The sequence below is a fragment of the Leucoraja erinacea genome, chromosome 35 (genome assembly GCF_028641065.1).
Source record: "Leucoraja erinacea ecotype New England chromosome 35, Leri_hhj_1, whole genome shotgun sequence".
Taxonomy (NCBI): Eukaryota; Metazoa; Chordata; class Chondrichthyes; order Rajiformes; family Rajidae; genus Leucoraja; species Leucoraja erinaceus.
In genome coordinates, this window is record NC_073411.1 from 10415064 (window position 1) to 10442986 (window position 27923).

At 45.9% G+C, this 27923-nt stretch overlaps 1 protein-coding gene across 6 annotated transcripts in view; it reads left to right on the plus strand.

The window, feature by feature from the left end:
• Positions 1-27923, plus strand: part of LOC129713311 (transcription factor COE2) — a 219168-nt gene that overhangs the window by 40168 nt on the left and 151077 nt on the right. For all 6 annotated transcript variants that reach the window (XM_055662280.1, XM_055662277.1, XM_055662278.1 and 3 more), the window contains one exon: positions 3889-3957. In XM_055662280.1, coding sequence (XP_055518255.1) covers positions 3889-3957 — 69 coding nt within the window. The remainder of the gene's footprint in view (positions 1-3888; positions 3958-27923) is intronic.

The following is a 27923-nucleotide window of genomic DNA, read 5'->3' on the forward strand; positions in this document are numbered from 1 at the left end:
TCGCGACTTTATTTAACAGCACCAAATATGGTGATCACTGGGATCATACTAGGAGATTGCTCCGCAGACAAAGATGAATCTACTACACCTTATGTAAAGATTTTCCTTTTTTGTGTTGTTTACTGCAGCAGGCACTTTAGAATTTTTCCTTCTTCCGAATGATCTTATTACAATTCTAAATCATATGGCCCCGAAAGACACAGCAGAGTAAACACAGCCCAATTCCACCCCATTACAGATCAGCATATGTATGTTACCCCCGTTACCATGTTCTACAATAGCCATTTGCCCTTTGAAACAGAGAACAGAATCTGACTAGCGTAGACTGCAAGGTAGACAAAAATGCTGGACAACTCAGCGGGTGAGGCAGCATCTATGGAGCGAGGGAATAGGTGACATTTCGGGTCGAGACCCTTCTTCAGAATGGCTAGGGATAAGGGAAATGAGAGATATAGATGGTCTTCTTGAAGCTTTGCAATTTATTTTTGACAGGGTAATGGATTCAGTTGAGAGGTTGAGGTTGCTTAATTTCCAGCATCTGCAGTTCCTTCTTCAACAGAGTAGACTGCAATGCCAGTTACACATGTTCAGTTTCAACCCTCCTTAAACATGATGAGGACTTTAAGCATTTTTAGGCAGTCTGCCTCTCCCTATCCCTTGCTGCCTTCTTGAAGATAGACACAAAAAGCTGGACAGGCAGCATCACTGGAGAGGAAGGAATGGGTGACGTTTCGGTTCGAGACCCTTCTTCAGACCGGTTAGGAATAAGGGAAACAAGAGATATAGATAGTCTTCTTGAAGCTTTGCCATTTATTTTTGACAGGATAATGGATTCAGTTGGGGCTATTCTGGGAGGTTGGTGTTATTCTGTGTCTCCTCAATGGTTTGTCTACCATGGGAGTGTTTGACGGGATAATGTAGAGGAAGATCTACTCTGCATTTAATATTATGACCGTATGATATTATTCCTTGCTGTTGGTGTCTATGGTAGATTGTCATCCTGTAAGCTGCTTAAGGGCCTGACTGCTCAATTAATAAATACATTCCACTTTTTAAACTTTAGTAATTTTATCATAATATTAAAACATCTAAAAATGTGAAAATCTAATTTTTAAACTTTTTAGAGGCAGTGGTACAGCTTAATATAGAAACATAGAAACATAGAAAATAGGTGCAGGAGTAGGCCATTCGGCCCTTCGAGCCTGCATTGCCATTCAATATGATCATGGCTGATCATCCAACTCAGTATCCCATCCCTGCCTTCTCGCCATACCTTCTGATCCCTTTAGCCACAAGGGCCACATCTAACTCTCCCTTAAATATAGCCAATGAACAGTGGCCTCAACTACCTTCTGTGGCAGAGAATTCCACAGATTCACCACTCTCTGTGTAAAAAATGATTTTCACATCTCGGTCCTAAAAGACTTCCCCCTTATCCTTAAACTGTGACCCCTTGTTCTGGACTTCCCCAACATCGGGAACAATCTTCCTGCATGTAGCCTGCCCAAGCCCTTAAGAATTTTGTAAGAATTTTGTAAGTTTCTATTAGTTTCTATTTCTATTTTTAGAAGCATTACTACACCATTATGGGTCATGAGTTCGTAAGTTAATTTCTAGGAAGAGAATTAGGCCATTCAGCCCATCAAGTCTACTCCAGCATTCAATCATGCCTGATCTATATTTCCCTCGCAATCCCATTCTCCTGCCTTCTCCCCGTAACCTCTGACACCAGCACTAATCAAGAATTTGGCAATCTCCACCTAAATAATTCAATTGACAGCCTGGCCTCACTGTGTTCTAGAGAGGAGCTTCACGCCACCACCTTGACTAATACAAAATCCACCAAAAAGTCAATGCAATTTGGCGAAAAGTCAGAAAAGACCCGTTATTAATGGCTGTCAGTCAGAACATTGATGTTACCGATTGTGTGATTGAATCCAAATTGAGACAAAAAATATGTACAGAAGATTAAAGTTCTAGAAAATTATTTGGGTCAAATTGTCACCGTGACATGAGAAGCGAGCACCGCAAAGATCACGTGGACCAGGAATGTAAATGGATCTCAGCTGCGACCGGCGTCTGTTCAGTGTTCAACCAGGTTGGTAGATAGTGTAGGAAGGAACTGCAGATGCTGGTTTAAACCGAAGATAGACAAAAAAAGCTGGATTAACTCAGCGGGACAGGCAGTATATCTGGAGAGAAGGAATGGGTAACATTTCGGGTCGAGACCCTTCTTCAGACTGGTTAGGGATATGGGAGATATAGACGATGATGTAGAGAGATAAAGAACAATGAATGAAAGATATGCAAAAAAGTAAACGATGATAAGGCCATTGTTAGCTGTTTGTTGGGTGAAAACGAGAAGCTGGTGCAAGTTGGGTGGGGGAGGGATAGAGGGAGAGAGGGATTACTTGAAGTTAGAGAAATCAATATTCATACCACTGGGCCATAAGCTGTCCAAGCTGTTCCTCCAATTTGCGTTTAGCCTAACTCTGACAATGGAGGAGACCTAGGACAGAAAGGTCTGGGTGGGAATGGGAAGGAGAATTAAAGTGTTTAGCAACCGGGAGATCAGGTAGGCTCAGGCAGAACGAGCGATGCTGTTTAGTGAAACGATCAGCCAGTTATCCCCAGTTCCCCCATATTCCTTTGTTGCTGTTTCAATGGCTGTATCCATGCAATATTAAATAAACATCGCGTTCATTGTTGCGGAAATGAACCATGTGCAGAGTGAGCTTTCCTGGTGTTATTCCAATAATAAGATGATTTGGCTTGAGGATAATAAAGGCACAGTCATCACTTTGCTGTGTTTCTGAGCTGGGAGTCGTCAGGATGTCTACAGGTTTGTTCGTGGGACTCTCACTGGGTTTACATACTGGGGAAATATTTTAGAGTCATCCAGCACAAAAACAGGCCCTTCGGCCCAACTCCTCCATTCCAACTAAGATGCCTCATCCAAGCTAGTCTTCTGTGCTCGCATTTGATTCATATCTCTCTAAACTTTTCCTATTCATGTATCTGTCTCGATGTCTTTCAATTGTTGTTACTGTACCTGCATCAACTACCTCCTCCAGCAGCTCCTTCCTTAAATGCACCGCGCTCTGGGTGGAAAGGTTGTCCCTCAGATGCCTATTAAATCTTCCCCTGCTCACCTTAAACCCATGTATCTTTATTCTTCATTCCCCTACTTTGGGTAAAAAAAATTGATGCATTCAAGAAAATTCCGTGCATTTTTAGTTTGGAGAAACAGTGCGTAAACAGGCCCATCGCACCAACTAGTGATCCCCATGCACTAATACTATCCTGCATGTTAGGGACAATTTTACAATTTTTACCATAAACAATTAACCTACAAACTTGTATAATCAAGAATCCGTCTATCTTTGTCTTAGACATATCCATTGACTTGGCCTCCACAGCCTTCTGTGGCAATGAATTCCACAGATTCACCACCCTCTGACTAAAGAATTTGCTCCTCATCTCGTTTCTAAAGGTCGTAGGTCGTAAGCGATAGGAGTAGAATTAGGCCATTTGGCCCATCTAGTCTAGTCCACCATCCGATATAGCTCTTAGGGCTAAGGGATATGGGGGAAAAGCAGGAACAGGGAACTGATTTTGGATGATCAGCCATGATCATATTGGGATGGTGGTTCTGCCTCGAAGGGCCGAATGGCCTACTCCTGCATCTATGTTTCTGTGTTTCTGTTCAATCATTCATGATCTATCTCTCCCTCCTAACTTCTTTCTCCTGCCTTGTCCCCATAACTTCTGACACCTGTACTAATCAAGAAAAGGTACGTCCTTTAATTCTGGGGCTGTGGCCTCTGGTGCTAGACTCTGCCACTAGTGTTAATTGTGCTGCTGACTGATCTCTCTGCTTCCTTGCAGCCGCTGCTGTGAAAAGAAGAGCTGTGGCAACAGGAACGAAACTCCATCGGACCCAGTCATCATTGACAGGTAGGAAACAGTGTCTCACAGTCCTGCCGAGGTGAAGTGTTTGGAGCCTTGCCTTGGAAAGGTGGGGGTTGGGGCGGGGCGGGATGCTTTAAGCTGCTTCCCCCTCCCCAGTTTTGCCGCCCTGTGTTCAACGTGGTCAGTGGAGTCTCGTCATCTCTCTCAGAAGGAAGTGGGGAGGGCGAGTTGGCTGTGAGCAGTTGATGGTAAGATTGGCACAGATTGCAGCAATGGTCCTGTATAACTGGTGTCTGTAGCAACTAATCCAAGGCTTACCTACTTACTTACTTACTGCCTATTATGCCTCCTGGCATGTAGGGCAGCAACGAACATCCTCCACTCAATAGTGTTGTTTCCTTCAGATGCTGTTTCCGTAACATGTTTGTTTCACGAGACAGGGATGTTAGCCCTGTGCTCAACCTCCAACCTGGAGGACAAGTGGATCGCTCTTCGTCTCGCCTCTACCCTTCGACCTGTCCAGCATGGGAGACCCTAACAGGAGACGAATCTCCTGCTGGCATAGCTCTAGGGGTGACTGAGGCACACACGCTCCCCGACCACGACAAGGTTGCAATCCAGGTTAAGGCATGGCGATGTAACTTGGGTTACAAGTTTACACACAGATTAGGGCAGAAAGATATCATAGTTGACTAAAATACTGAAAACTGCACGGGCTGGAAATCTGAGATAAAAACGGAGGCACAAAACAAATTGCCGGAGGAACTCAGTGGGTCGAGCAGCATCTGTGTAAGTGGAACTCATTGTCAAATTGAGATTATTCCTGGTGGAGGTCTCGACTCAAAACATAGACAGAAGACAGACACAAATGGCTGGAGTAATTCAGCGGGTCAGGCAGCATCTCTGGAGAACAGGAATCATTGATGGTATAGAGGTGTATAAAATCATAAGAGGAACAGATCAAGTAGATGCACAGAGTTTCTTGCCCAGAGTCGGGTAATCGAGGACCAGAGGACGTAGGTTTAAGGTGAAGGGGAAAAGATTTAATAGGAATCTGAGGGGTAACATTTTCACACAAATGTGTGGTGGGTGTATGGAACAAGCTGCCAGAGGAGGTGGTTGAGGCTGGGACTATTGCGACATTTAAGAAACAGGTGGGCAGGTACATGGATAGGACAGGTATGGAGGGATATGGGCCAAACGCAGGCAGGTGGGACTAGTGTAGCTGGGACATGTTGGCCGGTGTGGGCAAGCTGGGCCGAAGGGCCTGTTTCCACACTGTAGGACTCTTCAAAACAGACAATTCTTTTCCACTCACAGATGCTGGTTGACCCACTGAGTTCCTCCTGCAATTTGTTCTTTTGCTCCAGATTCCAGTATCTTCAGTCTCTTATATCTCTGATAAAGTCAACATACTCTGTGAATACTCACCAGGCCTGTCAGCATCTGTGAAGACGGATAAAGGTGAATGTATCTGGGTTTTTTCTTTGTCTCTGGCCGGTAGCTTTGGCGACACTTGAATCATTTGGTGGTTCGACTTTGTGAAGGTTCTACATAGCAGAACATTGTAGTTTGAGACCATTGATCACAGCCAAGCAACAGGTTATGAGATGAACATCACGCAATCCCTTTGAAAATGAGACTGAATGCCCAGTCAACTATTTGGTATCTATATAAGTTTAACCAGAAAAATTGGATGCCTTTAGCCACGGGATTAAAAAAATATATTGTTATGTTTATACAAAAGTGACACGTCTTGGTGGATTGCTCATTGAACTTGTGTTTCATCACATAGGTCTTCCAAGTTTGTTTTGCCCCAAGCCATTGAAACATATTGAAGGGAGCAGCTTGCTAGCTAGTCATTGCTTATTGGAACAGTCTCCTATGTTGTTGGTGCTAATCTGCTCATTACATTGTAAGTTGCCCCAAAGCAGATGATTCAGGGCTCTTGGCCCCCTGATCGAGGTAATGTAATCAACTTGCTTGCTGTTGCTCTCTGGATTCCTTTAGCTGGAAGGCCCCCAACAGAAATGGTTCTCTTGCTGTGCACAACTGTGGATGTAAGAGCTAAATGCAAGAGGAAAGCTGTGTGTGTGTGTGTGTGACTCATTATGGATGTGTTGGTTTAATGGGCTTTGTTGGTGAACAGTTATTCCACAGTAAATGAAACCTTAAACCAAATCTACACAGGTTGGTAATCTGAAACAAGACCAGAAAATGCTTGAAACACCCCAAAGACGTCCAGGTTTGTTGGTTAATTGGCTTTTGGTAAAAATGGTAAATTGTCCCTAGTGTGTAGGATAGTTTTAGTGTGCAGGGATCGCTGATCAGTGCGGATTCGGTGGACCGAAGAGCCTGTTTCCAAGGTGAATCTCTAAACTAAACGCTGCTGGTCAGGCAGCATCTGTGGAAGGGGAAATAATGAAAGTTTTAGGTTCGGGACCCTATCATCAGAACTGGGAAAGAGAGGGAAAAAAAGTTGTTTAGAGATAAAGTATAAAAACAGGTCCTTTAACCCAATGAGTCCCCACCGACCAACTCTCACTCATTCACCATGATAGACACAATGTGATGGAATAACTCAGCGGGTCAGGCAGCATCTCATGCCTAACTCACTGAGTTACTCCACCACTTTGTGTCTATCATTGGCATAAACCAGCATCTGCAGTTCTTTGTTTCTACATTCTATCACCCAGTCACACCTATTTCTATGTTTTCCCACATTCCCATCCACTCCCTACACTGGAGGCAATGCATGGAGGCCAACTAACCTGCAAACCCACGAGTCTTTGCTCTATAGGTTTGGACTAAAGATTTAAAGATGTCAGTTCAATGACCAAGTGACAGCAAACTAAAGACCAAGTAACCGTGAGCTTGAAGCCACCACAGGCCCGCAAAGCCCATCTGACTTCATCAGAGTTCCTTGGGGAACAAAATTGGTTATCAAGATTCAAGATTCAAGAGAGTTTATTGTCATGTGTCCCTGTATAGAACAATGAAATTCTTGCTTTGCTTCAGCACAACAGAATATAGTAGGCATGAATACAGAACAGATCAGTGTGTCCATATACCATTATATAAATATATACACACATGAATAAATAAGCAGATAAAGTGCAAATAAACAGATAATGGTCTTTTAATATTCAGAGTTTTGTTTCAGTTGTTTAATAGCCTGATGGCTGTGGGGAAGTAGCTATTCCTGAACCTGGACGTTGCAGTCTTCAGGCTCCTGTACCTTCTACCTGAAGGTAGCGGGGAGATGAGAGTGTGACCAGGATGGTGTGGGTCCTTGATGATGCTGCCAGCGTTTTTGAGGCAGCGACTGCGATAGATCCTCTCGATGGCAGGGAGGTCAGAGGCGATGATGGACTGGGAAGTGTTCACTACTTTTTGTAGGCTTTTCCGCTCCTGGGCGCTCATGTTGCCGAACCAAGCCACGATGCAACCGGTCAGCATGCTCTCTACTGTCTTTCTCCTATATGTAACTCCAAACCCACAGCTCTTAGATACAGCCCAGCAAACTGCAGGGGTAGTTAGGGATGGAGAATATACCGTATATGGATGGAACACTGTACTCTGTAAATGAATGAATCGTAATGTTAAGGAAGGACTCAATCAGAGTTGAATCTGAATTTGCCATTCATCAACACTATCCAGATGATCATGATCTTTGTGCCTTTCATGGCTTGCATGTTTTCCATGGAGTTCCCCAAATTTGTGAGACGTTTGGATACGTTGAATGCATAGACGTTCTGCTCAGTAAGTCCAGCCTACGTTGGATCTCCAATGGTACAAAGCCTAGTGGAACCCATATCGGCATGGATATGTTAACTCCACATGGACAGTCAAGAGTGAACGCAGGTGATAGAGCTATCAGGTAGCTGCTCTAACCACTGCACCCTTTTTAGTTAGAGGGTGGTGAATCTGTGGAATTCTTTGCCACAGGAGGCTATGGAGGGCACGTCAGTGGATATTTTTAAGGCAGAGATTGATAGATTCTTGATTAGTACAGGTGTCAGAGATTATGGGGAGAAGGCAGGAGAATGGGGTTAGGAGGGAGAGGTTGATCAGCCATGATTGAATGGTGGAGTAGACTTGATGGGCCAAATGGCCTAATTCTACTCCTATAATGTATGGCCTTATGACCTTATGACCCAGTCTATCATCCTCGTAAGGGGAGACTTGCCTTTATATTATCACTTGTTATATAGTCATTGAAATTGTTATACTGCCATGTCAGAAATGTATGCTGCAAGTTCCTACAAACAGGAACGTGATAATGATCAAATAGCATGCTTGTGCTGGGGATGTTCAACGAGGAACATGTGTTGGACGGGTCACCATGAATCACTCCGCGATCTTTCAAAAAATCCTTGCATGCATGCTGAGAGACTGGAGCGGCTGGGCTTGTACCCTCTGGAGTTTAGAAGGATGAGAGGGGATCTGATTGAAACATATAAGATTGGTAAGGGTTTGGACACGCTAGAGGCAGGAAACATGTCCCCGATGTTGGGGGAGTCCAGAACCAGGGGCCACAGTTTAAGAATAAGGTGTAAGCCATTTAGAACGGAGACGAGGAAACATTTTTTCTCACAGAGTGTTGAGTGTCCGTGGAATTCTCTGCCGCAATGGGCGGTGGAGGCAGGTTCTCTGGATGCGTTCAAGAGAGAGCTAGATAGGGCTCTTAAAGAGAGCGGAGTCAGGGGATATGGAGAGAAGGCAGGAACGGGGTACTGATTGAGGATGATCAGGCATGATCACATTGAATGGTGGTGCTGGCTCAAAGGGCCGAATGGCCTACTCCTGCACCTATTGTCTCTCCAAATAACTGCACGGTGCAACGGAAAGATCGCTGAACTGATGCAACACAGGCAAACAAAACCATTTAAAATTGAAAACAGCTCTCCGAAAATTCAGTCTATTGCCTATCAAGCAGGTTGTCGATGGAAAGGATGTAATTCTAGCTGTGTAGCCTGCCCTCAGTACCGCACTGTTGCAGAAACATAGAAAGTTTAGTTTAGTTTAGTTTAGTTTAGTTTAGTTTAGTTTAGTTTAGATTAGTTTAGTTTAGTTTAGTTTAGTTTAGTTTAGATTAGTTTAGTTTAGTTTAGTTTAGTTTAGATTAGTTTAGTTTAGTTTAGTTTAGTTTAGTTTAGTTAAGTTAAGTTAAGTTAAGTTAAGTTTAGTTAAGTTAGGTTAAGTTTGGTTTATTGTCACATCTACCCTCGTAAAGTGAAAAGCTTTTGTTGCGTGCTAACCAGTCAGCGGAAAGCCTATACTTGATCACAATCGGGCCAGATACATGATAAAGCAAATAACATTAAGTGCAAGATCATGCAGCATAGTTTGAAATGCTATTGTTGGATTAGAGATGGGATGGGCAGGTGGGACGACTGTAGCTGGGACATGTTGGTCGGTGAGGACTAGTTGGGCTGAAGGGCCTGTTTCCACACTGTATGACTAAAGGTTTTAAAGAGTGGAGCGATTGATTGTAATACGTGATTGCGGATCCACTTCTGGGACCAGCACTCGGAGAACCGCCCGGTTTTGGGCGCTATCTTGGTATACGGTGCATTATAGGGCCAGGATGGTTTAAAAATGGAGTCACCAAACTGACCCAGCCTCCAGTGCCAGATGTGCACATTAGTCTCCAGAAGGAGTCTTATGGCCCTGTTCCACAGTATGAGTTCATTCCAAGACCTCTCCCGAGTTTAAAAAAAAATCAAACTCGTGGTAAGCACGGAGAATGAATGTAGCGGGTACGTCGGAGCTCGGGGACTTCTCTTAGCGGCTCGTAACGCTAACGGCAGGTACTCGGGAAGACTCGCTAATGGCAGGTAAGCTCGGGAAGACTCGTGAAGATTTTTTCAACATGTTGAAAAATGTCCACCCGAGCCCCGAGTACCGACGAGCGGCCATTACCACCTGAGTTAGATGTGGCCCTTGTGGCTAAAGGGATCAGGGGGTATGGAGAGAAGGCAGGTATGGGATACTGAGTTGGATGATCAGCCGTGATCATATCAAATGGCGGTGCAGACTCGTAGGGCCAAATGGCCTACTCCTGCACCTATTTTCTATGTTTCTATGTTGCTATTACCGTAAATCTCCGAGTTCGAATCAGGGCAAACTCGGGAGAACGCTTGGAATGAACTCGTACCGTGGGACAGGGCCACGAGGAGTGAGTGATATCACAATGCCCAACCGCAAATTGTCGAGAAGAGTCAGCGATGCAGGAAACCACGGGAGTGTCTGCAAGCCATTAGCGAGTGCATTCTGTGAGGGGTGTTTTGGTAAGTAATGGGTTTCTAGTTAGGGAAGTAAGTAAACTTTGTGAGGGCAAAGGGTTAATGCAACATGGTAACTCATGTGGTTTTAGCAATTAGCAAACCAAACCCTTATTACGCAAAGCCACCATTAGCTCCGAGAGTTTAAAAAACAGTGTTTGTCGCTCCGATCCTTGATATTTTCTGCGAATGCATCTTAACTGAAAACACATTGAGGAACTCAATGATCGTGTTTCAAGCTTACATTTTTGTACATGAGGAAACTTTCTTGGACAAGCCACAAGCCAAACCTTGCTTCCCTGTAGCTGGATTTGAGATTAGCCAACGCTGCCATTAAGGCAAAGAGTCAACTCCAAACTCTTCGCAGTTGGGAAATGAAATAACCAGATGTCTCCCTGCTCCGAGTGAACACTGGGAAATGCCTGAAATAAAGTTTTCCGAATATTTCTCCGGGCATCCCCTGGGAATTACTGTCAACAGGAAAATCTGACCCAACACAATACATCATTTAAGAAAAACAAGGAACACTGTTTGACTTTTTTTTACCAGCCCATTAACTGCCTGACTGCAGAACCTGGGAATGCCAGGAGTGTTCGAAGCGCACCCAAGTATGTTTCTGCAAAAGAACGTTGCAGTGCAAAGTGGGTTTTAGCTGGATGGATGCTGTTTAACATGAACAATGGTCGACAAAAGTGCTGGAGAAACTCAGCGGGTGCAGCAGCATCTATGGAGCAAAGGAAATAGGCAACGTTTTGGGCCGAAACCCTTCTTCAGACTGAAGGAAATAGGCAACGTTTCGGGCCGAAACCCTGAAGGGTTTCGGCCCGAAACGTTGCCTATTTCCTTCGCTCCATAGACGCTGCTGCATGTGCATTTGCATTTTCCAGCATCTGCAGTTCCTTCTTAAATAACATGAACAATATGTTGCCAGTTTACATCTATAAAACACCATTAGAACACTTGTTCCCGTCAGCTTTGCTTGGATTGTTCCCCCCCCATGGTCCAACTTGGAGTTGAGAGGCCAATCAACACTTCATTCACTTCTCCTACATGGTATTGCCTCCAGTTCTCTCATTGTCCGAGCCTTGGTTCTTGGTTCAATTCCCGCTCCGGACACTGAGGGGAGTACTGCATCATCCTTGAGAGGGTAGAAGGGTTTCGACCCGACAAGTTGCCTATTTCCTTCGCTCCATAGATGCTGCTGCACCCGCTGCGTTTCTCCAGCACTTTAGTCTATATTAACCAGAAAGGCCCTGTCTGCCTCTCTCAACAAGGTATACTGTCACTATCTTAACGGGCAAGGGAGGAAAGCCTATATAATAAAGCCTGTGTGTCTATATAAACTATTCCAACAGTTCCTTCCAAAACCATGACTTCTGCAAATAAAAAGGACGAGGACCATAGGAACTTGGGCGTACCGTCACCCGCAGGCTCCCCTCCCAAGTCTTGGGAAAAATATCCATGCTCTTATGTTGTCACCAGACCTGGATGCTTTCAAGAGAGAGCTAGATAGGGCTTTTAAACATAGTGGAGTCAGGGGATATGGGGAGAAGGCAGGAACGGGGTACTGATTGGGGATGATCAACCATGATTACATTGAATGGCGGTGCTGTCTCGAAGGGCCAAATGGCCTACTCCTGCACCTATTGTCTATTGTCTAATTTCTGGAACTTGCTTCACAACGCTTCTGGTCTAGTCTAATTTAGTTTAGTTTACTTTAGTTAAGCTAAGTTTAGCTAAGTTTAGTTTGGCTTATTGTCACGTGGACTGAAGTACAGTGAAAAGCTTTTTGTTGCATGCCAACCAGTCAGCGGAAAGTCTATACATGATTACAATCGAGCCATCGACAGGAAATAATGCTTAGTGTAAGAAAAGGTGCAATAAAGTCCTGTCAGCACTTTGCTGGAATTTATCTTACACTATCTTTGTGCGCTGAAAGATAGACACTTTATTCGGGTGTCAGAGGTTCTGGGGAGAAGGCAGGAGATTGGGGTTAGGAGGGAGAGATAGATCAGCCATGATCTTTAGTCAGAGGGTAGTTAATCTGTGAACATTAATTGCCACAGAGGGCTGTGGAGGCCAAGTCAGTGGATATTTTGAAGGCAGAGATAGACAGATTCTTGATTGGAATGGGCGTCAAAGGTCATGGGGAGAAGGCAGGAAAATGGGATTAGGAGGCACAGATCAGCCATGATTGAATGGCAGAGTGGACTCGATGGGCCGAATGGCCTAATTCTACTCCTATAACTTGTGAACGTGAATGGCAGAGTAGATGTGATGGGCTGAATGGCCTAATTCTATTCTATCACTTATGATCTTATGATGTTTCGTAGAGAGACACTGCGAAGACAGGACATTTCTATGTTCTACGTCCTAATGGCACTTGGTAAGCACCTCCATTGGAAGGTCCAGCAGTTTAAGAAGGCTGCTCACCACCACCTTCTCAAGGGCAGGCAGGGATGGATCATAAATACTGGGCCTCGCTAGCTGTGTCCAAAGCAGATGAATAATGGAAGAAAGAACCTTCCCTTATCCCGGAAGGCCCTCCTTCCTGCAGTCTGCCTTTTCAAGCCCTAGGCTGGCACTTCTCTCCACTTTGGTCTCCTGCACTCCGAGCCTCAGTGGTATCATGCTCGGTTGGCCCTTTAGGCCTTCACCTGTGTTTCTGCATAAGCCAATCCCTGTGGGCATTGCCAGGGAGAATAACATGTACCAGATCAGATTGGCACGCATTGGCAAGCGATTTATCACTGTAGCTCAAAACGCTCTAAACAGGATAAAATTCATAGTGGCAATGATTAATGAAAACAAATTCCTGTGTTTCTGGGGCCAAATGGCTTAAATTTCTCTCTTCAGAAATATGGCTTGAATCACTAAACATCTGACTGTTATAAAGTGGAACGAGAATATTGGGTATAACATTCAGAATCCAGTTTTCAACAACACATTATCCCTTGTACAAACATTAAAATATTAAAGTGTAGATATATTAGGTGCTGGTTCACACTGTTGAAGCTTTGATTCCTAGCGTATAATTTCCTTCAAGGCTGTTTGTTTCAGTTTCCAAGTTGGCTCAAGCCTTAAAGACCACTTGTTGGAGATTTTGGACCTACAGGCAAATAGGTCGCTACATAGAATATGTATACGTCTATAAAGTATACGTCTTGTTGAGTCTCATTGTCTGTAACTTGTTTCCCCGTAGCCCACAGCCAACAATGGCCTGTTTCCTTTAAAGTTCAGGTTCAAGTGAATTTATTGTCATGTGTCCCTGAAAAGGACAATGAAATTCTTGCTTTGCTTCAGCACACAGAACATAGTAGGCATTTACTAAAAAACAGATAAGTGTGTCCATATACCATAATATAAATATATACACACATGAATAAATAAACTGATAAAGTGCAAATAACAGAAAATGGGTTATTAATAATCAGAGTTTTGTCCGAGCCAGGTTTAATAGCCTGATGGCTGTGGGGAAGTAGCTATTCCTGAACCTGGTTGTTGCAGTCTTCAGGCTCCTGTACCTTCTACCTGAAGGTAGCAGAGAGATGAGTGTGTGGCCAGGATGGTGTGGGTCTTTGATGATACTGCCAGCCTTTTTGAGGCAGTGACTGCGATAAATCCCCTCGATGGAAGGGAGGTCAGAGCCGATGATGGACTGGGACAGTGTTTACTACCTTTTGTAGTCTTAAAAATTAAAAAAAAAATTCAAACTCGTGGTAAGCACGTAGAATGTACGTAGCGGGTACGTTGGAGCTCGGGGATGTCTCTTAGCGGCTCGTAACACTAACGGCAGGTACTCAGGAAACGTGGTAAGCTCGTGAAGACTCGTGAAGATTTTTCAACATGTTGAAAAATGTCCACGAGAGCGGCTATTACCGTAATTCTCCGAGTTCGAATCAGGGGAAACTCGGGAGAACTCTTGAATTAGCTCGTACTGTGGGACAGCCCCTTTACTTTTTTGCATATCTTTTGTTCATTTGTTCCATATCTCTGTATACCACCGCCGACATCTCTTGTTTAACTGTCCTTAGCGCGACTTCCCGAGTACCCGCCGTTAGCGCTAAGAGACGTCCCCGAGCTCCGACGTACCCGCTACGTTCATTCTTCGTGCTTACCACGAGTTTGATTTTTTTTAACTCGGGAGAGCTCTTGGAATGAACTCGTACCGTGGGACAGGGCTACTACAAACAGATTCAGTAGATGTTTTCGAAATAGATTTGGATGCAGAGAGTAAGATGAATTGCATTGTTCTTTCAAAGAGCTAGCACAGCCAGGATGGGCCAAACGGTCTTCACAGTTGCTATAAGATTGAGCTATTGCGTAGAATCTGTACCACAGCCTGCAGAGTGTTCGTGAGCAGAGACACGAGGGAGGATTGTATCTCAAAGCAAGGTAACTGAGCCAGATCCTACAGTGTCAGTTCGCAAACAAAGAACTCAGTACATTAAGGCAAATTGCAGCATATTATCAGTTTTGGTGCCCACAGGGAGATGTGCAGGATGGAGTTCTGTTGAAGGGAGTGCCTAACACAGGGGGCGGAAATTAAACACAAAACCCACACCAGAACGATCAAGCACTCTGCACAAATATTCCTGGAGAAAAAGATTGAAGTGTGGGGATTTGCCCGACGCTCAGCCTGATAGGTGGTAATAACCCCATATAATTACTCAGGTACAAAACTAATTGGAAATATTGCAAATGTCAAGCAAAACTGGCATTTAAGCACAAATTCTGCGATGTTAATTGCTGAACAGGTGCGAGTTCGAATCTAAATGAAGGACATGATTAGACGAGCCCACAGAACAAATGTGGCCTGTGATTGAGTCAACTACATAAATTATTTAGCAATCTAGGCAACCAGTAAAGGTCATGTTGATTTAACCTTTTGTTTGTGACAGGAAGTTAAATATAAATATGTCACCCCCCCCCGAGCTCTGCCACCCAACACCCCTCCCTCCTCCCGCCTCCCCGCACCCCCACCCTCCCTTCATCCCCAACTCCCTCCCTCCCCAAAGTACCAACACATTCACGGGCGCAGAGGTACAGCACTTACAGAGCCAGAGACCCGGGTTCGATCCTGGCTGCGGGTGCTGTCTGTACGGAGTTTGTACGTTCTCCCCGTGGGTTTTCTCCAAGAACTTAGGTTTCCTCCCACACTCCAAAGGCGTACAGGTTTGTAGGTTAGTTGGCTTGGTATAAATGTAAAAAATTGTCCTGAGTGTCGGATAGTGTTAACGTGCGGGGGATCGCTGGTCGGTGCAGACTCGTTGGGTCAAAGGGCCTGTTTCTGTGTTGTATCTCCAAACTAAACTAAACTAAACAACTTCACTGTTAAGTAGCACCAGTACGTCTGTTGTGTTTCAGACCGGGACCCTTCTTCAGACCGATCAGCCTGAAGAAGGGTCGCGACCCGAAACGTCACCTATCCATGTTCTCCGGGGATGCTGCCTGAGGCGCTGAGTCCAATACTTTGTGTCCTTATTTGTCAATGGGAGGTATATTTATAGTCTCAAATCCCTCCGTCTATCTCTCTCTCTCTCTCTCTCGCTCTCTCTCTCTCTCTCTACCCCTCCAAGAACTTTACTTCCAAGTACAAGTGCGTTCTGCTGTAATTTGTGCTTTCACTACATGAATTGGATGTAACGAGAATTATGAATTGGAGAGCACCGTTTGTGTTTTTTGGCCATAATTGTTGATCATGCAATGTCGATCTGAGCTTGGCCACCATTTAAAAGTTATCTGGGAAATTGGCAAGCAGAGAAAAAGCTGTCTTGGTAAAAAATGTTTCCATGTAACATCCCCGCAGTACACACCATAGTCTCGTACGAACACAGCTGCTGCTTTCACCACGGGTGGCCATTGAAATTGACAAGTGACCACTTCTTTTGTTGAGCAATGATACTCTATTTGGCAACATAACATATAGTCTTCAGTATTTTCCATTTGCCATAACAAAAATAAACTTAGAGCTTTTAAAAATACTGTTATTTATTTAAATCTTGCAGGAAAAAGAACTTTGTCTTTGCCTAAAACTCTCTTTCCCCTAACTCCCTTTGCCCCATCGATACCAGTGTCTTTATAGGAACATAGAAACATAGAAAATAGGTGCAGGAGTAGGCCATTCGGCCCTTCGAGCCTGCACCGCCATTCAATGTGATCATGGCTGATCATCCAACTCAGTATCCTGTACCTGCCTTCTCTCCATACCCCTTGATCCCTTTAGCCACAAGGGCCACATCTAACTCCCTCTTAAATATAGCCAATGAACTGGCCTCAACTACCTTCTGTGGCAGAGAATTCCAGAGATTCACCACTCTCGTGTACATTGTGTATGTTCTGTGTACATTGTGTTGTGTATACCCTGTGTATGTTCATAACATACACAGGGTTTCTTAGGAATGCTTCTATCATGTTAAGGCAGAGCTACCTGTAAATAACTCATCTTTCTCAATCCGTAATAATTTAGTTTAGTTCAGTTTAGTTTGGAGATTCAGTGTGGAAACAGGCCCTTCGGCCCACCGAGTCCGTGCCCACCAGCAATCCCCGCACGTTTACACCATCCTACACTCACTTGGGACAATTTACAATTATACAAAGTCATTTAACCTACAAACATGCACGTCCTTGGAGTGTGGGAGGAAACTGGAGATCCCGGAGAAAACCCACGCAGGTCACAGGGAGAACGTGCAAACTCCGTACAGACAGCACCCGTAGTCAGATCGAACCGGGGTCTCTGGCGCTGTAAGGCAGCAAATCCACCACTGCCCACTATCCATCCGCCTGCTGTTGTCGTGTTAAGGCAGAACTACCTGTTCTGTAATAACTATTCTTCCTCGATCAGTGATATCGATTGGGGAGTCAGTTCTAGGCAGAACACTGGGTGTTTTGTACATGTGGTCCTCTTCAAAAATAATGCCCGGGAGCTTCACTGTGCACTAGAAAGGGCTGAAAAGGCTTGAGTTTAACATCTCATCAGAGAGCTGACACCTCTGACACTGTCGACCATAGGTAGCTGGCAATATATTTGTTCACTATTATGATTCAGTAACTTCCAACTCAGCTGGTGATAGCAGGAAGTATCGACTGAGAAAAGGATTCAGCCCACATTGCGATACCTTTCAGAGTATCATAGAAACATTGAAAATAGGTGCAGGAGTAGGCCATTCGACCCTTTGAGCCTGCACCGCCATTCAATATGATCATGGCTGATCATCCAACTCAGTATCCTGTACCTGCCTTCTCTCCATACCCCCTGATCCCTTTAGCCACAAGGGCCACATCTAACTCCCTCTTAAATATAGCCAATGAACTGGCCTCAACTACCTTCTGTGAAAATAGGTGCAGTAGGCCATTCGACCCTTCGAGCCTGCACCGCCATTCAATATGATCATGGCTGATCATCCAAAATCAGTACCCCGTTCCTGCTTTCTCCCCATATCTCTTGATTCCGTTAGCCCTAAGAACTAAATCTAACTCCCGCTTGAAAACATCTAGTGAATTCGCCTCCACTTCTGTGGCAGAGAATTCCACAGATTCACAACTCTCCAGGTGAAAGTTTTTTTCCTCATCTCAGTCCTAAATGGCCTACCCCTTATTCTTAAACTGTGACCCCTGGTTCTAGACTCTTCCAAAATTGGGACCATTTCTCCTGCATCTAGCCTGTCCAATCCCTTAAGAATTCTTATGTTTTTAAAAGATCCCCTCTCTTCCTTCTAAATTCCAGTGAATATGAGCCCGATCGATATCTAAACAAATTAGGGTAGAGATTTAAAAGAGTCCTCAGGGCCATCTGTATCTGGAATGACTGCCAAAGAAACTTATCGAGGTGGATATAATAATGACTTTCAGAAAACATGTTCGACAGGTACATGGATAAGAAGGCTTTAGAGGGATGTGGGCCAAATGCAGGCAAAAGATCAGACACAGTGGCGCAGCAGTAGAGTTACTACCTTACAGCGCCTGAGTCCTGGGTTCGATCCTGACTACGGGTGCTGTCTGTACGGAGTTTGTACGTTCTCCCCGTGACTGGCATAGGTTTTCTCCGGTTTCTTCCCACACTCAAAGGACGTGCAGGTTTGCAGGTTAATTGACTTTGGTAAAAATAATATATTGTCCCCAGTGTGTGTAGGATGGTGTTAGTGTATGAGGATCACCACGGACTTGGTGGGCCGAAGGGCCTGTTTCCACGCTGTGTCTCTAAACTAAAACTAAACGGGACTAGCCCAGAATGCCAACTTGGTTAGCATGGACAAAGTGGGCTGAAGGGTCTGTTTCCTGCTTTGTAGCTCAACAATTCCCCTGTCCAACTTAGGGAACCTGAACGGAAACCTTTGGAGACTTTGCGCCCCACCCAAGGTTTCCGTGCGGTTCCCGGAGGTTGCAGGTGGTTGCCGGAGGTTGCAGGTAGTGGAAGCAGGTAGGGAGACTGACCAAAACCGCTGGGAACCGCACGGAAACCTTGGGTGGGGCGCAAAGTCTCCAGAGGTTTCCGTTCAGGTTTCCTAAGTGGGACAGGGGCATTGCTGAGCTACAAAGCTCACTTCTCCACATAGCTTACACATGAAGGGGGAGATAAAAGAATGGATGGGTGAAGGATGGCGTGGAGGTCGGTCAGAGAGAGACGGACCTTGGAATCCTCGCCGGCTCAAGGTTTGGAAAGGGATCTATCCAAGATGAAAATCTTTTCAGCTCTTTTTTCCAAACTCGGGAAGAGCAAAAGAGGGAAAATGTGGGAGCCAGAACTGCAAAGACTAAAGAACAAATAGCAGGAGCTGCAAGAGTTGTAATCATTCTTCTTATGGAAGGAAGCAATTGTTTTTGAGATAGCACGAAAGAAGGCTTTTGAGAAGTTGCCAAGGCTGGGGAAGTTTTATTTTAAGCGGAGATTGGCCACAACTGGGGCTTGTTTGTTTTCTTTGGAGCAGCGGAAACGGAGGGGAGATTTAATTGACTAATAAATTATAAGGGGTATGAAAAGAGAGGATTCCTCGGTTTCCCCGGGAGATCACTAACAAGAGGGCACAGATTTAAAATAATTGGTCGGAGGATTAGGTGGGATGTGGAGAGAAATGTTTGCAGCTAGGGGGAGGTTGGGGGCTGGAACTCACTGCCTGAAAGAGTGGTGGAGGCAGGAATGTCCGCCTCATTTTAAAACAGACTGTAAGCTGCAAGGTTGGGGAATGGGGTGAAGGTGGATTGCTCTTTATCAGTGTGGACATGATGGGCCGAATGGCCCTCCCCCTTGTGTGGTCCATTTCTTGGGAGTGTCCCCAAACTGAAACGTCGCTGATCCATGTCCTCCAGAGAAGCTGCCTGACCCACGGAGTTCCTCCAGCACTTTGTGTTTTGACTCAAGATTCCAGCATCTGCGGTTCCTTGTACCTTCATTTCTAAGACCCTTTGAACCATGTTCTAAATGAGGATGATACGTGACTGTCTACAAAGTATGGATTCCCGGAGGTTTTTGTCAGTCTCCCTACCTGCTTCCACTACCTGCAACCTCCGGCAACCACCTGCAACCTCCGGGAACTGCACGGAAACCTTGGGTGGTGCGCAAAGTCTCCAGAGGTTTCCGTTCAGGTTTCCTAAGTGGGACAGGGGCTTAAGCATCCATTCCCATCACTGACATTATCCCTTCAATGTGTAATAAATATTTGTTGCTCACTTGAATACAAAATAGTGAACATCAAACAGGCAACACAATGTGAAAAAATGGCTGTGCGTTGAGAACTGTTGTTGTCAATACCTGAATGATACAAATGCCTTTGTTGCAATTCACTCAATGGATCTCTAGTGTCGGAACTGCAGATGCAGGTTTATACCGAAGATAGACATAATATGCTGGAAGGATTCAGTGGAACAGGCAGCATAGAAGGAATGGGTGACATTTCTGGTCGAGACCCTTCTTCAGACTTGAAACATCGCCCATTCCTTCTATCCACAGACGCTGCATGTCCCGCTGAGTTACTCCAGCATTTTGTGTCTATCTTCAAAGGATTTCTAGTTCCTTGTTCAATTTTTTCTTAGTTTTTACATAGTTATCCACATAATTTTGGGAAGTTCTAGTGAGGATAGTTCGAATGTGGTTGGATTTGAGAGCCTCCTACCTTCACTGTTCACTGTTCACTGGGACTAAATCTTTGCAGATACAGCGTGGAAACAGGCCATTCGGCCCACCCAGTCCGCTCCGACCAGCGACCACCTTGTACACTAGCAGTACCCTACACACTAGGGACAATTTTTCAATTAACCTATAGATCTTTGAAATGGGGGAGGAAACCAGAGCACCCAGAGAAAACCCACAAGGTCACAGGGATAACGTACAAACTCCATACAGACAGCACCCGTAGTCAGGATCGAACCAGGGTCCTTGGCGCTGTAAGGCAGTAACTCTACCGCTGCGCAATTCATAAGTTATAGGAGCAGTGTAAGACCATTCGGCCCATCAAGTCTCTTCCGCCATTCAATCATGGCTGATCTATCTTTCCCTCGGCCACTGTGCTGAAATTCGTGCCTCAGTAGCTCTGTGGGAGCAGCTAAAGTGGCTCAAGAAGAATCCTCACCATCTTCTCGCGGGCAATGAAGGGGCGGGCAGTAACTCTGGCTTTGCCTCTAACATCCCCATCCCACAAATTAATTTACAAAGAAGAACAAAACCTCCAAAGTGCTTTGTTGCGCCCTGGGATATCCTGAGGTTTCGAATGTTGTGATGTAAATTCAACACTTGTTTTATCGGGAGCGTATCAGTGGTGGGGTTTGCTGTCAGTGCAATGACTCGCTGGAGGAGTGAGATGAAGAGGCTGTCAGGAGTGATCGTGTTTGATGTTCAGGCTCTCTGCCTCTGTTTCTCTTGCTGTCTGTCAGCCTCACTGCAGCCACCAGGGAGCTGTTGAAGCTCAGGTTTCAGTGCCTGTGCATTAACCAGATCCCTTCGTGACTCACTCTCACAAGGCTGCCTGCAAAATGAAAGGCTTGCCGAGAATCTTCACCCAGCTAACAGTTTTGCACAGTTTACGGCTGTTTATTCCAGGCATGGTTTCTCGTCCTCTTTGCTCCCACCTTATATAAAATGTTCCAGAGACTCCGACGTACACACGGCAAAAAACCGAGGCCTTCTTGCCAGTGTCATGGGCCCATATTACACACACATACATACAATCACAAATACACACGCACGCTCACACGCATACATGCACACGCACACATGCACACACAATCACAGATACACATACACACACGCACGTGCACAATCACAGACACACACGCACACGCACACACAATCACAGATACACATGTACACGCACACACACACATTTGCAATCACAGATACACATATGCACACACATATTTACACACACATGCGCAAATGCACAATCAGATACACATGCACACACGTACAATCACAGACACACATACGTACACACACGCACATATTTGCAATCACAGATACACATATGCACACACATGTACACACACATGCACACCCACACATGCTCAAGCACACAATTGCGCACACACTCACAGTCACACACACAGATGTACATATATACACACACACACACATCAAGATGCACACACGCACACAAGCACACACGCACACACAAACACACACAAACACATACACAAACACACACACACATAAACATATAAATACACATGTAGACATGCATACAGACTTGCGAATAGACACACCAAAAACACATGCACACACTTACAAAAATACACACATACACACATAAAAATCCACATGATTTCCCTCTATTGACTCCCCTCCGTCTGGGCGGAATTGTCCTCACCCTCAACATCATCTGTTTCGACTCCTCTCACTTTATCCAAGATAGTCACCTGTCCATTGTACTCCAGGGATGATGCCTGACCCACTGAGTGGCTCTGGCAATTTGTGTCTTTCCTTGGTAAACCGGCATCTGCAGTTCCATGTTTCTACACCTCCTGCTATATCGGGCACACAGGATAATGCCGGAATATGGAGCTTGATTACTCCCCCCGTTCAATTGACCATCCTGGCACCTGGAGAAAACCCATGCAGGTCACGGGGAGAACGTACAAACTCCATACAAACAGCACCCGCAGTTCGAATTGAACCCAGGTTCTCTGTAAATTAGCAACTCTACCACCGGGTTGTAAGGCAGCAACTCTACCGATTGTTAAGGGCTTGGACACACTAGAGGCAGGAAACATGTTCCTGATGTTGGGGGAGTCCAGAACCAGGCGCCACACAGTTTAAGAATAGGGAGTAATCCATTTAGAACGGAGACGAGGAAACGCTTTTTCTCACAGAGAGTGGTGAGTCTGTAGAATTCTCTGCCTCAGAGGGCGGTGGGGGCAGATGCTTTCAAGAGAGAGCTAGATAGGGCTCTTAAAGATAGCGGAGTCAGGGGATATGGGGAGAAGGCAGGAACGGGGTACTGATTGGGGATGATCAGCCATGATCACATTGAATGGCGGTGCTGGCTCGAAGGGCCGAATGGCCTACTCCTGCACCTATTGCCACTGTGGCACCCTGGAATGGCGGCGTGTCGAGCACCCCTTGCAGGAGAGGAAGGAGGACAATGAGTTGCCAGATTTCTACTGTGCATTTCTAGGCAGCACGGCACCAAAAAGGGCAACATGATTAAACAAGGCACCTCGCCATTTGCTTAAAGACAGCCAGCACTGGCCATGTACTAGGATTTCACGCTGGATCATGAGGCATCTAATTGAATCCTGCTTGCCAAATTGGAGACTGACCAGGATTAGTAGAAGCTGCCTGAGTGCCAGTCCCATCGTTTTGACGCCTCAAACTGGAGAGCAGAGGGAGCCAAGCTTGTTGATAACTGGAGGCCGATTGTAGCAATCACATTTGTCACATATTAGGCAGGGTTTGTAAATCAAGGAGGTTGGAGGTCCTTCGCCTTTCTTTTACTAGCTACATTCCACTGCTGCTGATCTCCCCACCTCCCTCCCTGCTCGTCCCCTCCCCAGCCTTCGTGAGCCCAGTGTCCACAGCCCAGGGCTCTCTGAGATGGGTCGGGGGCGGGGGAAAGGCTTGGCAGGGTTGCGATTTGTAGCGCTAGGGGGTCAGAGGTGACAGGTCAAAGAGATTGACACCACTGGCTACCTCCCCTACTCCTTCCCCACCCCCACCCCCCTCCTTCCACCTCCCTGACTTAAAAGCCAGCAGCATTTTACCACCAGCGCTGCATGGAAGTTGCTGACTGACCTCCACTCTGCCCCGGTTCACAGCAGCCAAAGGGAGCAACGTTGATTAGTTTAGTTTAGAGATACAGCGCGGAAACAGGCACCGACTTAGCACCAACCAGCGATCCCTGTACTATCCTACACACTGGGGAAAATTTATAATTTTGACCCCAATTTCTACACGTCTTTGGAGTGTGGGAGGAAACCGGAGCACCCGGAGAAAACCCATGCAGGTCACGGGCGAATATATGTGAAGCCCTCAGTTAGACATCTCTGGGCGAAGCCTCTCATAAACATGGTTCTACATCAGCACCACTTTATTAGATTTTATTAGATTAAATGCTTTCTCATGTCTAACTGATAACAGACACTAGTCATTATGTATATATTAAGTCTGCAATTAAGTCTGCTTATTAAAAAATATATATATATATATTTTAATAAGCAGATTTAATTGCAACCCATTCTCGTTATGATCTATAGTTTTCATCTACTAGCTAAAAGGCTTCCTGCAAAACACACTCGAATGGCAGTATTGATCCCAGTTTAACTTCAAGACTATGTATTGACTATGTATTGATCAGCGGAGATTACCAACTGAGAAACTCTCAATCAATTTCCTTTCCGAGGATGTGACGCTCCCGAGTTGCTCTCCGTCATTAAACTGAGGGGATCCGGGAGCTCGGAGACAGAATTCCCAGGATTAGGGAAAACGTGCTGCCGATTGGTTGAGCCACATAGCAACAAGGGCAGATTTGGTCTCCGTCACCCATTTAGGACTCTCTTTGTCCAATTGGGACACCAGGAACTGCAGATGGTGGTTTACAAAGAAAGTCACAAAGTGCTGGAGGAACTCAGGCTGGTCAGGCAGCATCTCTGGAGAACATGGATAGGTGACGTTTTGGCTCAAGACCCTTCTTCAGACTTAGTTTAGTTTATTACTATCACGTCATAAGGAATAAGAGTAGAATTAGGCCATTCGGCCCATCAAGCCTATTCCGCCATTCATTTGGGGATTGGGGATGATCAGCCTTGATAACATTGAATGGCGGTGCTGGCTCGAAGGGCCGAATGGCCTACTCCTGCACCTATTGTCTATTGACAATTGGGACGACAGATGGCACAATGGGCTAAGTGTTCGGCTGGCGACCGGAAGGTAGCCGGTTCGAATCCCGCTTGGAGTGCATACTGTCGTTGTGTCCTTGGGGCAAGACACTTCACCCACCTTTGCCTGTGTGTAAATGTAATGTAATTATGTGAAGCACTTTGGGGTCAATGCAAGTTGACTAAAAATGTGCTATATAAATAAGATTATTATTATTATTATTATTATTGTATATTGGTGTTGGGACAATCCCCAGAGCAGTACTTTGACAGAATCGCAAGTGTCAGGAGTGGGGCTTGAACTTCTCCATTGCATGGGATGTTGCAGATCAGCCAATGCTCGAGTTACTGTAACCTGAGAAACCTGAGGGCAATCTTGAGCCAGCCCCATCTTTTGTTTTGAAACCTACCCCCTCTCCTCCCTTCATGGTGATCCAGAGATCGGATGCAGAGCAGGGAACACGAGATCCTAAAACAAACACGGCCACTCTCCGACGTCAGAAAGCCGTTGAGAAGTTCCATCTGGGACGTCTTTGTGAGAATACAGAGATTGATCCTCTGTTATCAAAGGTGACACCAGTGGCTACCTGGAAACTCCAGCCAACATGGCCAGAATAACTGGTTCTGTTTCTGGAGCAGAGATACAGCATTGTGTGGGTGGCAGGGTGGCGCAGCGGTAGAGTTGCTGCCTCACAGCGCCAACGACCCAGGTTCGATCCTGACTACTGGTGCTGCCTGTGCAGAGTTTATATGGTGACCCCGTGGGTTTTCTCCGGGTGCTCTGGCTTCCTCCCACACACACAGGTTTGTAGGTTAATTGGCTTTGGTAAAGATCGCAAATTGGTTCTAGTATGTAGGATAGTGCTAGTCGGCGAGGACTCGGTGGGCCTGTTTCCCAGCGGTACATCGAAATTAAACTGAGGCATCAAAGAGCCATTCAGCATGGAAACAGGCCCTTCGGCCCAACTCACCCATTCCAACCAAGATACCCTGTCTAACCTAGTCCTATTTGCCTGTGTTTGGCCTGTTGTGAAGGCTGTGACCTAGAAGCACCAATCATCGCGTCATCGAGCACAAAATGGGCCCTTCAACCCACTGAGTCCATGCCAACCACCATTCACCTATTTACTGGATAGACTTGGTTTATACTCGCTAGAATTTAGAAGATTGAGGGGGGATCTTATAGAAACTTACAAAATTCTTAAGGGGTTGGACAGGCTAGATGCAGGAAGATTGTTCCCGATGTTGGGGAAGTCCAGAACAAGGGGTCACACAGTTTAAGGATAAGGTGGAAATCTTTTAGGACCGAGATGAGAAAAAACATTTTTCACACAGAGAGTGGTGAATCTCTGGAATTCTCTGCCACAGAAGGTAGTTGAGGCCACAGTTCATTGGCTATATTTAAGAGGGAGTTAGATGTGGCCCTTGTGGCTAAAGGGATCAGGGGGTATGGAGAGAAGGCAGGTACAGGATACTGAGTTGGATGATCAGCCATGATCATATTGAATGGCGATGCAGGCTCGAAGGGCCGAATGGCCTACTCCTGCACCTATTTTCTATGTTTCTATGTTTCTATGTTTCTACGCCCAATGTTATTGTTCTCAGCGAATCCATTCGCTCACACACTATGGGTCTGCCGACACAGATTCTGAAGAAGTCCTGACTCGTCTATCCATTCCCCTCCACGATGGTGCCTGACTTGCAGTTCCTCCAGCAGTTTGCTTTTCAGCATGCGGTGGTACTTACAAAGTACCTTCTACTCAATGGGAGAGGGGAAAAGATGGGATGATCGGGGCGTGTAGTCCTTGATTATGCTGGCTACCTTGCAGTTCTAGGCAGCGTGAGATGCAGATGGAGTCAACGATGGGGCGGGAGGGGGGTGCGGGGGACTGGTACGTGTGATAGACTGGGCTTCACTCACAATCCCCGCGGTTTCTTGTGAAACCAAACTGCGATGATTTCAAACGGGATGATTTCTACGATGCAACTGCAGAAATTGCTCATAGTCATGGGAGAAATGCTGAATTTCCTTGGCCTGAGAAAGTGGAGGCGTTGGTATGCATTCATGACTTTTTGTGTCAATGTGGTTGGACGAGAACAGATAGTTGGGGGGGGGGGGGGGGGTGTGGGGGTTGATTTTTACTTCTTGGAACTTGAAGCTCCTGGTTATCTCAACTATAGCACCATTGGTGAATGTATATCACCCCATTTCCTGAAGTCAACGACCGTGATCTTTTGTCTTGCTGACATTGCAAGAGAGGTTGTTGTCTTGACAAGATTCCAGCATCCGCAGTCTCTTGTGTCTCCTGTCCCTTTAGTTTGATTGGTTGTCGACAAGCAGTTTCACAGGCTTCAGAGTATCAAGAATTTTTAACCTGCATTTATTTATATCCTCTCCTTTCAGCGTAGTTTAATGTAGAGATACAGCGCGGAAACAGGCCCTTCGGCCCACCCAATCCGCGCCGACCAGCGATCCCCGCACACTAACACTATCCTTTACAACAAGCCAATTAGCCTACAAACCCTTACATCTTTGGAGTGTTGGAAAAAAAACGCAGGTCGCGGAGAAAACCCACGCAGGTCACGGGGAGAGCGTACAAGCTCCTTACAGACAGCACCGTTAGTCAGGATCGAACCCGGGTCTCCGGCGCTGTAAGGCAGCAACTCTACTAGGGTGTACACAAAAATGCTGGAGAAACTCAGCGGGTGCAGCAGCATCTGTGGAGCGAAGGAAATAGGCGACGTTTCGGGCCGAAACCCTTCTTCAGACTGATGGGGGGTGGGGGGGAGAAGGAAGGAAAAAGGGAGGAGGAGGAGCCCGAGGGCGGGGGGATGGGAGGAGACAGCTCGAGGGTTAAGGAAGGGGAGGAGACAGCAAGGGCTAGCAAAATTGGGAGAATTCAATGTTCATGCCAACCGGACGCAAGCATCCCAGGCGGAATATGAGGTTCAGTTCCTCCAATTTCCGGTGTTGCTCACTCTGGCAATGGAGGAGACCCAGGACAGAGAGGTCGGATGGGGAATGGGAGGGGGAGTTGAAGTGCTGAGCCACCGGGAGTTCAGGTAGGTTATTGCGGACTGAGCAGAGGTGTTCGGCGAAACGATCGCCCAACCTCCGCTTAGTCTCCCCGATGTAAATCTAGAACTTCTTGAAAACTCTACTAGGGGCCCTCGTTTGCTTTTACCATGTCATTGGGCTGGGGAGTGTGGGCACTGAGGAAGGTTCATTCCAACCGAGCCCCCCTGAGCCCCAGAGGAGTGGGGGCTAATCTTCACTACCTGCCCTCGGTCACAGGAAGGGGCCCTGTCTACTCCAAGTGTGTAACTGGAGCAGGGCTGCAGTGTAAAATGTGTGCGGCACAGTCCGTAGCCCAACTTTTAACCGCTCATGATTACAAAAGAAGATCGACCCATTGGCAT